The sequence below is a fragment of the Manis javanica genome, chromosome 14 (genome assembly GCF_040802235.1).
Source record: "Manis javanica isolate MJ-LG chromosome 14, MJ_LKY, whole genome shotgun sequence".
NCBI classification, from domain to species: Eukaryota; Metazoa; Chordata; class Mammalia; order Pholidota; family Manidae; genus Manis; species Manis javanica.
The window spans coordinates 58,438,889-58,455,404 of NC_133169.1; the positions used below are offsets into that span (position 1 = coordinate 58,438,889).

Sequence of the window (16,516 nt, forward strand, 5' to 3'; positions counted from 1 at the left end):
ATCTCCAGTGAAGCCAAGAAAACCATTTAGGCACCCTAGGCATTTGTGAAAATTTATCTATGATATGATGGATATTTTCCAACTGTACTTGAACCATCAGACAAATTAAAGCAGCCCATTTCTGGGATCTGTTCACATCCCATATGTTCTTTTAACCATAGATAGTCTATAGTCATGAGATTTTGGGGTGCTACAACTTGCACCCCTCCCAACTCCTGGTTGAGTTCCAACAGTACAGATCCAGTCAAATTCGTTGTCTCACTGTATGCACATGCCAGCCTAGACATCTCCCTCCTCCTTCTTATGGCAAGTCCAGGAGACGGTGGGCTGGATGCAGCCACAACCGCAGCATCGTCCGGATCCCTGGGGAGGCTTTTTGATGATCATCCCCCGGCACGAGTCCTCCAGAGAGTGCTGATGCCGGAAGCTCCTCCTCATATCGTATCTTATTTCATTTTCTGGGTATCCAAGCTAGGCCTTGATCTTCTGCATCGAAACAAACAGACCCTTTGCCCACACTTTGACATGCCCTCTATACCACTGTGCAGAACTCATTGGAGGTCAGCACACAGTAACTGCTTTTTTTTTTTTTTTTTAATTAAGAGAAAGGAATATTATCAGAAAAGAGTACCTCCATAGCTGATCATCTGACACCCTTTAAGTGATCAACATTAAGGATATTTAAAGCATGCATTGATCTTTGATTTACCAATAGTTTTATCCTGTTAACGAGTAATCCCCCTTTTCTTTCTTTCTTTCTTTCTTTTTCTTTTTTTTTTAAATTTTTAATCTACCCTTACATGAAGAATACTATGTTTACTATGCTCTCCCCTATATCAGGTCCCCCCTAACAACCCCATTACGGTTACTGTCCATCAGCTTAGCAAAATGTGGTAGAGTCACTACTTGTCCTCTCTGTGTTGTGCAGCCCACCCTCCCCTTGCTCCCTCCCCCCCATGCATGCTAATCTTAATACCCCCCTTCTTCTTCCCCCCCCTTATCCCTCCCTGCCCACCCATCCTCCCCAGTTCCTTTCCCTTTGGTACCTGTTAGTCCATTTTTGGGTTCTGTAATTCTGCTGCTGCTTTGTTCCTTCAGTTTTTCCTTTGTTCCTATACTCCTCAGATGAGTGAAATCATTTGGTATTTCTCTTTCTCCGCTTGGCTTATTTCACTGAGCATAATACTCTCCAGCTCCATCCATGTTGCTGCAAATGGTTGGATTTTTCCACTTCTTATGGCTGAGTAGTATTCCATTGTGTATATGTACCACATCTTCTTTATCCATTCATCTACAGATGGACATTTAGGTTGCTTCCAATTCTTGGCTATTGTAAATAGTGCTGCGATAAACATAGGAGTGCATCTGTCTTTCTCAAACTTGATTGCTGCGTTCTTAGGGTAAATTCCTAGGAGTGGAATTCCTGGGTCAAATGGTAGGTCTGTTTTGAGCATTTTGATGCACCTCCATACTGCTTTCCACAATGGTTGAACTAATTTACATTCCCACCAGCAGTGTAGGAGGGTTCCCCTTTCTCCACAGCCTCGCCAACATTTGTTGTTGTTTGTCTTTTGGATGGCAGCTATCCTTACTGGTGTGAGGTGATACCTCATTGTAGTTTTAATTTGCATTTCTCTGATAATTAGCGATGTGGAGCATCTTTTCATGTGTCTCTTGGCCATCTGTATTTCTTTTTTGGAGAACTGTCTGTTCAGTTCCTCTGCCCATTTTTTAATTGGGTTATTTGTTTTTTGTTTGTTGAGGCGTGTGAGCTCTTTATATATTCTGGACGTCAAGCCTTTATCAGATCTGTCATTTTCAAATATATTCTCCCATACTGTAGGGTTCCTTTTTGTTCTATTGATGGTGTCTTTCGCTGTACAGAAGCTTTTCAGCTTAATGTAGTCCCACTTGCTCATTTTTGCTGTTGTTTTCCTTGCCCGGGGAGATATGTTCAAGAAGAGATCACTCATGTTTATGTCTAAGAGGTTTTTGCCTATGTTTTTTTCCAAGAGTTTAATGGTTTCGTGACTTACATTCAGGTCTTTGATCCATTTTGAGTTTACCTTTGTATATGGGGTTAGACAATGGTCCAGTTTCATTCTCCTACATGTAGCTGTCCAGTTTTGCCAGCACCATCTGTTGAAGAGACTGTCATTTTGCCATTGTATGTCCATGGCTCCTTTATCAAATATTAATTGACCATATATGTTTGGGTTAATTTCTGGGGTCTCTAATCTGTTCCACTGGTCTGTGGCTCTGTTCTTGTGCCAGTACCAAATTGTCTTGATTACTATGGCTTTGTAGTAGAGCTTGAAGTTGGGGAGTGAGATCCCCCCTACTTTATTCTTCTTTTTCAGGATTGCTTTGGCTATTCGGGGTCTTTGGTGTTTCCATATGAATTTTTGAATTATTTGTTCCAATTCATTGAAGAATGTTGCTGGTAATTTGAGAGGGATTGCATCAAATTTGTATATTGCTTTCGGCAGGATGGCCATTTTGACGACATTAATTCTTCCTAGCCATGAGCATGGGATGAGTTTCCATTTATTAGTGTCCCCTTTAATTTCTCTTAAGAGTGACTTGTAGTTTTCAGAGTATAAGTCTTTCACTTCCTTGGTTAGGTTTATTCCTAGGTATTTTATTCTTTTTGATGCAATGGTGAATGGAATTGTTTTCCTGATTTCTCTTTCTATTGATTCGTTGTTAGTGTGTAGGAAAGCTACAGATTTCTGTGTGTTGATTTTGTATCCTGCAACTTTGCTGTATTCCGATATCAGTTCTAGTAGTTTTGGAGTGGAGTCTTTAGGGTTTTTTATGTACAGTATCATATCATCTGCAAATAGTGACAGTTTAACTTCTTCTTTACCAATCTGGATTCCTTGTATTTCTTTGTTTTGTCTGATTGCCGTGGCTAGGACCTCCAGTACTATGTTAAATAACAGTGGGGAGAGTGGGCATCCCTGCCTGGTTCCCGATCTCAGTGGAAATGCTTTCAGCTTCTCGCTGTTCAGTATAATGCTGGCTGTGGGTTTATCATATATGGCCTTTATTATGTTGAGGTACTTGCCCTCTATTCCCATTTTGCTGAGAGTTTTTATCATGAATGGATGTTGAATTTTGTCAAATGCTTTTTCAGCATCTATGGAGATGATCATGTGGTTTTTGTCTTTCTTTTTGTTGATGTGGTGGATGATGTTGATGGATTTTCGAATGTTGTACCATCCTTGCATCCCTGGGATGAACCCCACTTGGTCATGGTGTATGATCCTTTTGATATACTGTTGAATTCTGTTTGCTAATATTTTATTGAGTATTTTTGCATCTACATTCATCAGGGATATTGGTCTGTAAGTTTCTTTTTTGGTGGGGTCTTTTCCTGGTTTTGGTATTAGGGTGATGTTGGCTTCATAGAATGAGTTTGGGAGTATTCCCTCTTCTTCTATTTTGTGGAACACTTTAAGGAGAATGGGTATTATGTCTTCTCTGTGTGTCTGATAAAATTCCGAGGTAAATCCGTCCGGCCCCGGGGTTTTGTTCTTGGGTAGTTTTTTGATTACTGTTTCAATTTCTTTGCTTGTAATTGGTTTGTTTAACTTTTGTGTTTCTTCCTTGGTCAGTCTTGGGAGGTTGTATTTTTCTAGGAAGTTGTCCATTTCTTCTAGGTTTTCCAGCTTGTTGGCATATAGGTTTTCATAGTAGTCTTTAATAATTCTTTGTATTTCTGTGGAGTCTGTCGTGATTTTTCCATTCTCATTTCTGATTATGTTGATTTGTGTTGACTCTCTTTTTCTCTTAATAAGTTGGGCTAGAGGCTTATCTATTTTGTTTATTTTCTCAAAGAACCAGCTCTTGGTTTCGTTGATTTTTGCTATTGTTTTATTCTTCTCAATTTTGTTTATTTCTTCTCTGATCTTTATTATGTCCCTCCTTCTGCTGACTTTAGGCCTCATTTGTTCTTCTTTTTCCAGTTTTAATAATTGTGATGTTAGACTATTCATTTGGGATTGTTCTTCCTTCTTCAAGTGTGCCTGGATTGCTATATACTTTCCTCTTAAGACTGCTTTCGCTGCATCCCACAGAAGTTGGGGCTTAGTGTTGTTGTTGTCATTTGTTTCTATATATTCCTTGATCTCTATTTTGATTTGTTCATTGATCCATTGATTATTTAGTAGCATGTTGTTAAGCCTCCATGTGTTTGTGAGCCTTTTTGTTTTCTTTGTAGAATTTATTTCTACTTTCATACCTTTGTGGTCTGAAAAATTGGTTGGTAGAATTTCAATATTGTGGAATTTACTGAGGCTCTTTTTGTGAGCTAGTATGTGGTCTATTCTGGAGAATGTTCCATGTGCACTTGAGAAGAATGTATATCCTGTTGCTTTTGGATGTAAAGTTCTATAGATGTCTATTAGGTCCATCTGTTCTAGTGTGTTGTTCAGTGCCTGTGTGTCTTTACTTATTTTCTGCCCGGTGGATCTATCCTTTGGGGTGAGTGGTGTGTTGAAGTCTCCTACAATGAATGCATTGCAGTCTATTTCCCTCTTTAGTTCTGTTAGTATTTGCTTCACATATGCTGGTGCTCCTGTATTGGGTGCATATATATTTAGAATGGTTATATCCTCTTGTTGGACTAAGCCCTTTATCATTATGTAGTGGCCTTCTTTATCTCTTGTTACTTTCTTTGTTTTGAAGTCTATTTTGTCTGATATTAGTACTGCAACCCCTGCTTTCTTCTCACTGTTGTTTGCCTGAAATATGTTTTTCCATCCCTTGACTTTTAGTCTATGCTTATCTTTGGGTTTAAGGTGAGTTTCTTGTAAGCAGCATATAGATGGGTCTTGCTTTTTTATCCATTCTATTACTCTATGTCTTTTGATTGGTGCATTAAGTCCATTTACATTTAGGGTGACTATTGAAAGATATGTACTTATTGCCATTGCAGGCTTTAGATTCGTGGTTACCAAAGGTTCAAGGTTAGCTTCTTTAGTATCTTACTGCCTAACTTAGCTCGCTTATTGAGCTGTTATATACACTGTCTGGAGAGTCTTTTCTTCTCTCCCTTCTTATTCCTCCTCCTCCATTCTTCATATGTTGTGTGTTTTGTTCTGTGCTCTTTTTAGGGGTGCTCCCATCTAGAGCAGTCCCTGTAGGATGCCCTGTAGAGGTGGTTTGTGGGAAGCAAATTCCCTCAGCTTTTGCTTGTCTGGGAATTGTTTGATCCCACCATCATATTTAAATGATAGTCGTGCTGGATACAGTATCCTTGGTTCAAGGCCCTTCTGTTTCATTGCATTAAGTATATCATGCCATTCTCTTCTGGCCTGTAGGGTTTCTGTTGAGAAGTCTGATGTTAGCCTGATTGGTTTTCCTTTATAGGTGACCTTTTTCTCTCTAGCTGCCTTTAAAACTCTTCCCTTGTCCTTGATCCTTGCCATTTTAATTATTATGTGTCTTGGTGTTGTCCTCCTTGGATCCTTTCTGTTGGGGGTTCTGTATAATTCCATGGTCTGTTCGATTATTTCCTCCCCCAGTTTGGGGAAGTTTTCAGCAATTATTTCTTCAAAGACACTTTCTATCCCTTTTCCTCTTTCTTCCTCTTCTGGTATCCCTATAATACGAATGTTTTTCCTTTTGTATTGGTCACATATTTCTCTTAGTGTTGTTTCATTCCTGGAGATCCTTTTATCTCTCTCTCTGTCAGCTTCTATACGTTCCTGTTCTCTGGCTTCTATTCCTTCAATGGCCTCTTGCATCTTATCCATTCTGCTTATAAATCCTTCCAGGGATTGTTTCACTTCTGTGATCTCTTTCCTGACATCTGTGATCTCCTTCCGGACTTCATCCCACTGCTCTTGCATTTTTCTCTGCATCTCATCCCACTGCTCTTGCATTTTTCTCTGCATCTCATCCCATTGCTCTTGCATTTTTTTCTGCATCTCTGTCAGCATGTTCATGATTTTTATTTTGAATTCTTTTTCAGGAGGACTAGTTAGGTCTGTCTCCTTCTCAGGTGTTGTCTCTGTGATCTTTGTCTGCCTGTAGTTTTGCCTTTTCATGGTGATAGAGATAGTTTGCAGAGCTGGTACAAGTGACCGCTGGAAGAGCTTCCCTTCTTGTTGGTTTGTAGCCTTTTCCTGGGAGAATAGCGACCTCTAGTGGCTTGTGCTCTGCAGCTGTGTGCAGACAGGGCTTCTGCTTCCTGCCCAGTTGCTTTGGGGTTTATCTCCGCTGTTGCTGTGGGCTTGGCCTGGCTGGGGCTGTTCCTCCAAAATGGTGGAGCCCCGTTGGAGGGGGAGCAGCCAGGAGACTATTTATCTCCGTAAGGGGCCTCTGTGCTCCCTGCTGCCCAGGGGGTTAGAGTGCCCAGAGATCCCCAGATTCCCTGCTTCTGGTCTAAGTGACCTGTCCTGCCCCTTTAAGATTTCCAAAAAGCACTCTCCAAACCAAAACAACAACAGCAACAATGAGAGAGGGAACAGAAAGAAAGAGAAAAAAAAAAAAAGGAAAAAAAAGGAAAAAACAAGCGATTTTTTTTTTTTTTTTTTTTTTTGTCCTCAGGTGCCGGTCCCAGGCACCCGCTCACTGGTCCTGCTGCCCTGTCTCCCTAGCACTAGGGTCCCTGTCCTTTCAAGGCTTCCAAAAAGCACCCACCCACCGGTCCCTCAGGGAAGGAATGCTCAATATTCTTTGTCCTCAGGCACTGGTCCCACGCACCCGCTCACCAGTCCCGCCGCCCTGCCTCCCTAGCACCAGGGTCCCTGTCCCTTCAAGGCTTCCAAAAAGCACTCGCAGAAAAGAGAAAAAAAAAAGGGGAAAAACGCGCGATTTCCTCTGTCCTCAAGTGCCGGTCTCAGGCACCCACCCACCGGTCCCGCAGGGAAAAACGGGGGATATTCTTTGTCCTCAGGCGCCGGTCCCAGCCACCCGCTCACCAGTCCCGCCACCGTGCCTCCCTAGCACTGGGGTCCCCGTCCCTTCAAGGCTTCCAAAAAGCGCTCGCCCAAAAGAGAAAAAAAAAAAAAAAAAGGGGAAAAACGCGCGACCTCCTCCGTCCTCAGGCACCGGTCTCAGGCACCCGCCCCCAGGTCTCACAGGGAGAAACGCGGGATATTCTTTGTCCTCCGGCGCCGTTCCCAGGCACCTCCTCACCGGTCCCGCCACCCTGCCTCCCCAGCAACGGGGGCCCGTCCCTCTAAGGCTTCCAAAAAGCGCTCGCCAAAAAAAAAACCGCTCCGGTTTCTCTCCACCCGCCGGGAGCCGGGGGGAGGGGCGCTCGGGTCCCGCCGGGCCGGGGCTTGTATCTTACCCCCTTCACAAGGCGCTGGGTTCTTGCAGGTGTGGATGTGGTCTGGATGTTGTCCTGTGTCCTGTGGTCTCTATTTTAGGAAGATTTTTCTTTGTTATATTTTCATAGCTCTATGTGTTTTTGGGAGGAGATTTCCACTGCTCTACTCACGCCGCCATCTTGGCTCCGCCCCAAAGGATTTCATTTTTACAATGACTACAGTAGGATCATCAAATATATTTATGAATTTCTATCAGACCTGTTTGGCAAATTAAAGAAAAGAAAATGCACAGTTAAATAGGACCAGTGAGTATAAGACTAAGAGTGAATGTAGAATAAAAGATATAAATCTGCTCTTATTTATGTTGCATATATATTTGACTAAAAAAGGTTGTATAGACAAAGCTTTGTATGTTCTAGTTTATGTCTCATTAAAGAGGTTTTCAAGGGTAATACTAACTCAATTTTTGGCTACCATGCTGAATTTAGACTAACTGAAGCATGAGTTGAGACTTGACTAGTAAGTTTGCCAACCATTTTACTGTTAGGGTGTCACTTTTAGAAAGCAGGTTTACAGATCCATCAGAGCTAATAAAGTTGGCAAAGTTGCAGGATACAAGATCAATACCAAAAAATCAATTATATTTCTAATCATTAACAATGAACAATTTGAAGATGAAATTTGGATAACAAAGCCATTTGTAGTAGCATTAAAAGAATAAAGTATTTACAAATAAAATCAACAAAAGAAATACAAGTTTAAAGGAGACCTAAATAAATATAAAGTCATCCCATTTTCACTCTTTGGAAAATTTAGTTATGTTACTGCTCAAGATCAATACTCAAGGGATATACAGATTCATTGCAGGCCCTTTCAAAATGTCTGCCCCTTCAGAATTTGTAGGAATTGAGAAGCTTGTCATAAAATTCACATGAAATGCTAAGGACCCCAAATATCTGAGAAAATCCTGAAGAAGGACAAAGTTGGATGACTCACACTTCCTGATTACAAAACTTACTAGAAAAGTACAGTAATTAAGCCTGTGTGTACTGGCATAATGATAGACATAAAGATCAGTGGAATAGAATTGAGAGTCCAGAAATAAAACGTACTTATGGTTAATTGATTTTTGACATGAGTGCCAAGGCATTTCAATGGAAACAATAGTCTTCAACAAATGATGCTGAGGCACTGCACACACACACACACACACACACACACACACACACACACACACACACACAGAGACAGTTGTTCCCTACCTCATCTTTTACACAAAAATTAACTCAAAATGTATCTAAGACCTAAATGCAAGAGCTAGAACTATAAAAACCCCTTAGGAGAAAATATAGGTCTTTGTGACCTTGCATTAGACAATGGTTTCTTAGATATGATATCTAATGCATAAGCAACAACAAAAAAAATAGACATCACCAAAATTAAAAACTTTTGGTTTCAAAGGACACCATCAAAAATATGAAAAGAAAAAAAAAACACGTGAAAAGAAGAAACGACAGAATGGGAGAACATTTATAAATCCTTTATCTGATAAGGTAGTATAAAGAATATATATGTAAAGTACATACATTATATATATATAATTGTAGTATATATAAAATACATATATTATAATAGTATAAAAGATAAATAACCCAACTGAAAAAATAGGCAAAGCATTTGAATCGATGTTTCTTCAAAGATGTACAAATGGCCAATAAGCACCTGCCATGGTGCTTAAGATCATTGATCTCACTCCTCTCCACCCACAAGATTTTGTCTTCACTTCCTCCTCCCTTCTCTTCCTCAAAGCAGCAGTTCATGTTCTCTCTTAATAACACCATTAGTGGGAATACAATTTTTAAAAATGTATGTGCCTGTCTTAAGTCACAGGTGCTTTTCTTGGAGGGGGTGGGTGGTGATGAGTGTGGTTAGGAGCACACAGGGAACCGGAAGGCGGTAGAAGCTATAGGGCCCATCTCCGCCACACATCGCTTGAAGCCAGGCAGGAGGAGCGGAGTTAGGTTCAGAGTCTTACGGTTCCTCCCTTTTCTTAGCATCCGGTCGAGTGCTGTTCTGTAGGCAGCAAGCTGTCATTCAGTCCAGTGTTGCAGCCAAGATAAGAACAGATGTGATACTTGGTGACTTTTGACAATAACAGACTCCAGCTCCATATAATTAACGTTCATTTGATGTTTAACCATTTCAGCGCAGTAGAGGTGAGAACATACTTGTCCCATCTCATAGTACCACAAATAAGAAACTGTTATTTACATAGACGCTAGTTTTATTTATTTATTTTTGTCACATGCAGTTAACCTATTTCTTACTGTCTAGCAATGCTTTACACGGTGGCACTCCTCCTGGCCTTTTGGTTCTTTCAGTCTCCCGGTGGCTGACTTCACTGTGGCTGTAGACATGGTGTGAGTCCAGGCACCACCAGCCGCTGTTTTTAGGCAGGAACCACAGGGCCAGACCCCCACAGCTCATCTCTTCGTCTTGGTTTTGTCACAGAAGGAGCCAGTGTCCTTGGCATGCTGGCTTATTTCAATTTTCCTCACCGGTTTCCTGAGGGAGGCACCATAATGGGACCTGTATTTATGGACAATCCTGACCTTAATCTGTTTAGCCATGTTGCCTCCAACCAGGTGCAAGCTGAGAGCACAGGAGCTGACGTTAAAGTGCATTTAAGGGAAACTAAATTTGTGTTTAAAAGATCATGTAAACACAGCTCTAAAAATTGAGGCAAACAATTCTCAAATCTTTATGCTGGGGAATGTAAGGTAAGAATTGGCATTTGCAATTTGCTGTATAGCTTTCCTGGACTGTAAGTTGGCAATGTATATCTGGAACTCTAATATCGGCGCTGTTTGGCCCTGATTTAAGTCGATGATCAAGAGGTAGATAATAACAAATATATTCAACACTAGAGAAGTATCTAAATAAAATTTGGTGTATGGTTGTGATAGGATACTCTGCAGTGATTTTTTTAAACAGCTCTTAATAATTTAGGGGAAAGGTATAAGATGTAATTTAGAAAATAAAGCAAAGTTAATTAGGTAGTATGATCTCAACTAAATATAAATGCACAGGAAAGAGGTCAGAAGGTATTCCAAGTAGGAGGAGAGAGTTCATGTGAACCCATGGACCATAGTTTTTTGCCTGCTTGATACTTTGTTTTTTTGTATTGTTTTCTATAATGAGCACAGAATTTTTTGACTTCTTTTGGTTAAACATAACAAATTTTACTGTTTCAAACAATGTTAAGTATACAGTTCTGTGGCATTAAATATGTTACATTGTTTTGCAACCATTGCTGTCTTCCATCTCCAGCACTTTTTTGTTTTAACTCTATGCATATGAAAAACTAGCTCCCCATTTCTGCCTTCTCCCGGTGCTGGGCAACCCCCATTCTACTTTCTGTCTGTGTGGATTTGACTACAAGAAGCCCCTATAAGTAGAATTCACACACTATTTGTTATTCTGTGACTGGCTTATTTCAATTAGCATAATGCCTTTAGGTTCATCCGTGTGCAGCATGTGCCAGAATTTCCTTCCTTTTTAAGGCTGGATAATAGTTCATTGTTTATATAGACCACATTTTGTTTATCCATTCATTTGTCAATAGACGATGCTTGGGTTGCTTCCACCTCTTAGCTGTTGTGAATAATGCTGCTATGAGCCTGGCTGTACAAACACCTGTTCAAGTCCCTGTCTTCCCTGCTTTTGGTAAAGTCCCCACAGTACAGTCATTAGATCCTATGGCAATTCTCTGTTTAATTTCTTGGGAATTGTCCTATAGTTTTCCACAGTGACTGCACCATTTTACACTAAGTGGGGTTTTTTGGGACATAATTTCAAACTTAAAGAAAAACAGACTGTACAAAGTATTCCTATATACCTTTTAACAAGATATTCACCAGTGGCTTACATTCTGCCCCATTTATTTGATCATTTTCCCTTTCAAGCAACACAAAGACACACACACACACACACACACACACACTCACACTCACACTATGGGTGCATTTGGGTGTATTTCCTAAGAACATGCCGTCAGGACAGACATTCTGTCATACAACTGCTGCAATTATTAAGATCAGAAAATCTGACACAGATGCAATGCTCATGCTACATTTTAAATCAGAAAATAAAACATAACTGGGTTAGTCTCTGATTCAGGCCCTCTAGCAATGTGCATTAATACTGAAAAAGACATTCATTTGTGTTTATATTTTTAAAGGGAGAAGTTTGTTAGAACTCGGAGGAAACAATGCCATTATTGGTAAGGCTGCCCTTTCTTTGTGTTCCATTCAAAATAACTTCAGTAACCATATATATCATATATGAACTTGTGTAGGAACTCATCCCTTCCACATTATGGGTACCTAAGTCCTAATTCCCATGTGTAGGAATTTTACTTGTGAGACAGGACACAATGGTTTAGAGATGGAGGTAACTAGGAAGGAATGGTGTTCATGTCTGTAAAATGTCACCTGGGTATGAAACTTTATAGTGTGGCATTGTTTCTTATTTTTCCTTCTTTTGTTTTCTGAAAACAGGCCACATGTTTATCTATAAATAAGTAATCCTTATATGACTTGTTTATTCTGTTAGATTTTGAAAACTGTTTGCCTTTAGTGGAATATTGAGTGCGTTTATTTTGGGAAGGAACACTTCCTTAAGGCATTTTATCACTTCCATATAGGCTTGGAGATTGCTTCATTCTCTTTTTCTGTTGTTTGGCATAAAAGGAAATAGTCAACCAGTATAACTTCTTGATAACATAGTGAACATCAGTAGGTTGAGAATCAATAGAAATGTAGAGTTTTGTGATAATAAAGCAAAATTTTGCCGACTTGTATACCACCATCATTGTCATCATGTTTAAATGCCTGAATGGTTTGTTCTGGATGTACTTTTAACCTGGTTAAAGCGAGGGTTCATTTAAAAATGTTAGCATTTAGGGAGCACTGGGATTTGCCGGGTACTGTGCTCAGCTTTTCATGTGCATTGTTTCATTGAATCCCTGTGATAATCCAGGAGGTAGATGTCATTATTAATCTCATTTGAGGGAGACACTCTGAGGCTTAAAATGATTATGTGCCTGATGTGACAGGCTAGCAAGTGACAGAGCCAACTTTTGTATCCTAGTGCTCAGACCCCAAAACACAGCTCTTTCCTTCACTCCTGGACTGTTACTCGTTATAACCCAGACATTGTTATCTCACTTTATGGATGAGAAAACTGAGGCTTACGAAGGTAAACTGACACTCCTAGAAAATGGTGGAGGTGCACACGAGCTCTGGTCTGCTGGGTTGCATGAACACCTCCCTCACCGTCCTGCTAATCTGAGAATCCTCTTAGTCGGACAGAGAAACACTGTAGATGAAAGCGGGGATTGTGACTGTGAGTTTCTGGAAGAGGCAAGAAGGAAGGAATTACAAATCATATCAGTGGAAGGGTTGGCCTTGTAAAAACTCTGCTAGTTTTTTCTTCAGTGGGCAGAAGAGGAGGGGGAAAGAATAGACAAAAGAGAGGAATTTGAAAGTGATTTTGCCTTGATCTCTAAAGAGGAACAGAGGCAGCAGGAAAGGGTCACTTTGGATTTTCTGCAAAGTAGGGGGTGAGGTCATGTGGTGCAGGAGTAAACCTGAGGGGTTTCAGAGATTTGGAAAAGCTTCCGTAGGTGGGCGGCAGGAGGCATTTAAGGAGATGGACCGATGCGGGTGAGGGTGCTGATGGTAGAGAGCGTGGCCTGATGATGGTGATGATCAGGAGGGTCCCACCGCTCTCTCTGTGGACCCAGGGAAGCTGGCGTCAAAATGGGCCTGGGGGTGATACCGGAGGCAGTAAGGCTGACACAACAGATGGTGGTCTTAGAGAAGAGATCACAGGGAGGGTGCCAAGGAGGCTTAGCATCAGAAGCTTCGAGAGATGAAAGAGGGAGGCTCCACTGAGATCTGTGCTCTGGTAAGGACCATAGAGCTCACCACTCTGTTCTCATATAACTATCCTTGGAAGAAAAGCCGCGTCTGCAGTGTGCTTCTGCATTTATGACAGGATAGTTGGGAGGTTCTTCCTGCATTTTCTAAGGGCACATTTATGCCAGTCAGCAGGTACCTTGTCTGCCTCTTCGCAGCACTGACGGGTGTGTTTGTGTTTCTCTAAGCTTTTGAGGATGCGGATCTCAGCTTAGTCACTCCTTCAGCTCTCTTTGCGGCTGTGGGGACAGCTGGCCAGAGGTGTACCACTGCGAGGCGCCTGGTGAGTAGTCGGCGCGGGCAGAGTGTTCTGCTCTTGAAGCACCACTTGGTAACACGTACTGTTGGGGAAATGTCAGAGGTACTGCTAGAAATGTGTTCTCTAGAGGTGGTTGGCAAATATATGGCCCTCCCATTGCGTCCTGTGCTCATGGCAGATGTTGCTACCCAACCAGGGACTCTGCTTTCCCCTCCGAAAGTGGGCTCACACTCATTGGTTGGAACTGGACTGGTTGATGAGACCTATTTTCAATCCTACACCTAAACATTATAGATAAAGTCCGGTGTCACATAGGAAATAAAACAAGCAGAAAATTTGAAAAATTTGAGAACTATTGGCCTGGCTTTTTTATAAAAACATTTTACGTATAAAACATTTTAAGGATTTTAATTTTTGGTCTATAAGTCAAGTCTTAGATTTGACTTGATGTGACATGGTTTATGGAAAAGCAAATGGACTATGTAGGTATGTTCTCTCTGAGTGAATAGTATTTACACATATATAGGACGCATTAATATTAAGTGAGATACATACAGAGATGTGGTTAGCTTCAATGTGAGTGGGTTTGGGAAGTTTAATCTCCACACTTAGATTTGAGCTGGATTTCAGTTTTGTGTGTGATACAACCTTGATTTTCATGGTACTGAAAAACTGTACTAGAACCACCAGCTTTGATTAGGTACAGCATTCGGCTACATTTGCCATTTTTTACTAATGGTGAATTTTCCTCCTGTAATTTAAAAACCATCTAACAATTGAATTATGGTGAATTGGTTTTGGGTTTCTACTCTGTACCCACAACATGTATGAACAAATTCTTTGACATAATCTAAATTCATTAGAATAAGATAAAAGATAAAGTGAAATTAAGTCTTCATTTTTCCATAGCTTTTCTTTGTCATTTTTTCCCTTCTATTTTACCATAAATGAAATCTTTCCTTTGTTTTCCCATACTTGACATTCTCAAAAAAATTTAAGATTTATGCGTTCATAGAGTATTTGCCATTTATTAAATCTGTTTGGCTTAAACATTTAGTACATTAATGCTAAAAAGGAAATAGGAGCATTCCCCAATGTCTGTAATTGAATTAACTGGTAAAATATGAAATGATATAGAAGTCAAGCATTGCCCTATTCAGCCAACTTTGATTGTTCCTTTGTATATTGGAGCAAGTACACATTTATATTTGATGTTAAATATTAGAGGATACTGTTCGTCATTGCCCAGATCGATAACCATAGGGACAGTTAGTCGTATGTAGAAAAATCCCTTCCAGTACAATGTACCTCTCCAAGATTATGTCAGTCCATTTGCCACATGGAGGCCAACCCAGAGAATAGATGGCCTGGCAAGTTGACTTCCACCCCTGGGCACACAGCGTGGAGTCCACATCCCACCCAGAGTGAGCCTAAGGGCTGTCCTCACCTGGTGAAGGCCTTGCTCTGGGGACCCACTTGGCCTGAGACTCAGGGCATTGTGGTTACACAGCAGAGGTAGGCTGAGCAAACCACTGTGACAAGTGCTCATGACTCATATGGTTAGCGCAGGACAGATAGTACTTGGGGTTCTCTGCTAATTAAAACATCAAACGCCAAGGACTAGAAACAGGCATAATTGATTTGTGAAACTGGTCCAAGTAGGTCTTGGAAACTTGATAAAGACATGGCTTATGATAGTATTCTAACATTCCTGCCTCCCCCTCCCCCACGACCCCCAGTAATAGAGGAAATGATTGTCTCCGTGTAGTTAAGATTAGAAATTACATGATTAAAAAATAGACACATAACTTCTGTCTGCTTTTGTTCTCAGAGATTACAGTATTGCAACAACTGTTAAGTACACGTCAGTCTATTGAGAACACTTGTATATTGTTAACAAATTGTACATTTATTTGACTATTCCCTTGCATGGTTCTTTTTCCACCTAGTTTTTGCATGAAAGCATCCACGATGAAGTTGTAACTAGACTTAAAAAGGCCTATGCACAGGTCCGTGTCGGGAACCCGTGGGACTGTGAGTATCTGGTTGATTTCAAAGATGTTCCTTTTCGAAAGCTGGTGTGATAAGTGTTTCTGATCTAGTGTTTTTTCCCCTTCCCTGTGAGGTCCAATGGGCATGTGAAGCAGATAATCGGGCATTTGGGGTGGAGCTGCTGCTCCTGCATTGGGATCCCGAGTGCCTGATGTGGGCTGGTGGGTGAGCCCGGGAGGCAGTGTTCAGGCGGGGTGAGTTTGTGAGGAAGCTTTGTCCCTCCACTCATCCAGACCGCCACCGTCCTCTCTCCTGGAAGGCTGCAGACATCACCAGCTAATTTTTCCCTCTTCCACAGTAACTGGAGTGACTTTTTGGGGGGTAATCAAATTACATAACTTACTCTTCTACTTAATACACTCCAGTGCTTCTCATTGCCCTTCAGCTAAAACCTGATGCCTTCTGATCCCCTCTTTAGCAGCCTCACAGTCTTCCGTGGCCTGACCTCTGCCTCCTTCCCTGCCCACCTTTTGCCCTCCCACGTACCATCTGCCTCCCTGCTTCCTGAGCTCCAGCTTCTGCAAACTTCTTCCAGCGGTCCAGGCTCTATCCTGCTGCTCTCTCTGCTGGAGATGCTCTTCACTCAACTCTGCCCACATCCGGCTCTCTGCTAAAATGCCACCTTTTCCTCGAAGCCTATGTGAATATTCCTTCCTCCCCTGGGGCCACCGTTAATGCTCTGGTTTCCGGCAGCCATCCACAGCATCGTCTCTCCCCCTTAAGTTGCACACTGACTGCTGAGCCTCTGAAGTTCTTGGTGCATGAGCACTTGCAATGCTTTAATGGATCCTTTTTTTTTTTCTTTTTTTTAATTTGAGTATCATTGATATACAGTCTTATTTTGGTTTCAAATGTACAACACAGTGGTTCAACAGTTACCCACGTCATCAAACCCTCAACCCCTCTAGTGTGGTCACTGTCTATCGACGCAGAAAGAT

General features: G+C 41.3%; 1 protein-coding gene and 1 pseudogene across 2 annotated transcripts in view; one reads left to right on the forward strand and one right to left on the reverse strand.

Annotated features, from left to right (window-relative positions):
* Positions 1 to 16,516, forward strand: part of ALDH7A1 (aldehyde dehydrogenase 7 family member A1) — a 53,435-nt gene that overhangs the window by 25,581 nt on the left and 11,338 nt on the right. For both annotated transcript variants that reach the window (XM_073222151.1, XM_017668138.3), the window contains 3 exons: positions 11,527 to 11,568; positions 13,456 to 13,550; positions 15,476 to 15,560. In XM_073222151.1, coding sequence (XP_073078252.1) covers positions 11,527 to 11,568; positions 13,456 to 13,550; positions 15,476 to 15,560 — 222 coding nt within the window. The remainder of the gene's footprint in view (positions 1 to 11,526; positions 11,569 to 13,455; positions 13,551 to 15,475; positions 15,561 to 16,516) is intronic.
* Positions 9,617 to 9,916, reverse strand: LOC118969992 (large ribosomal subunit protein eL43-like; annotated as a pseudogene).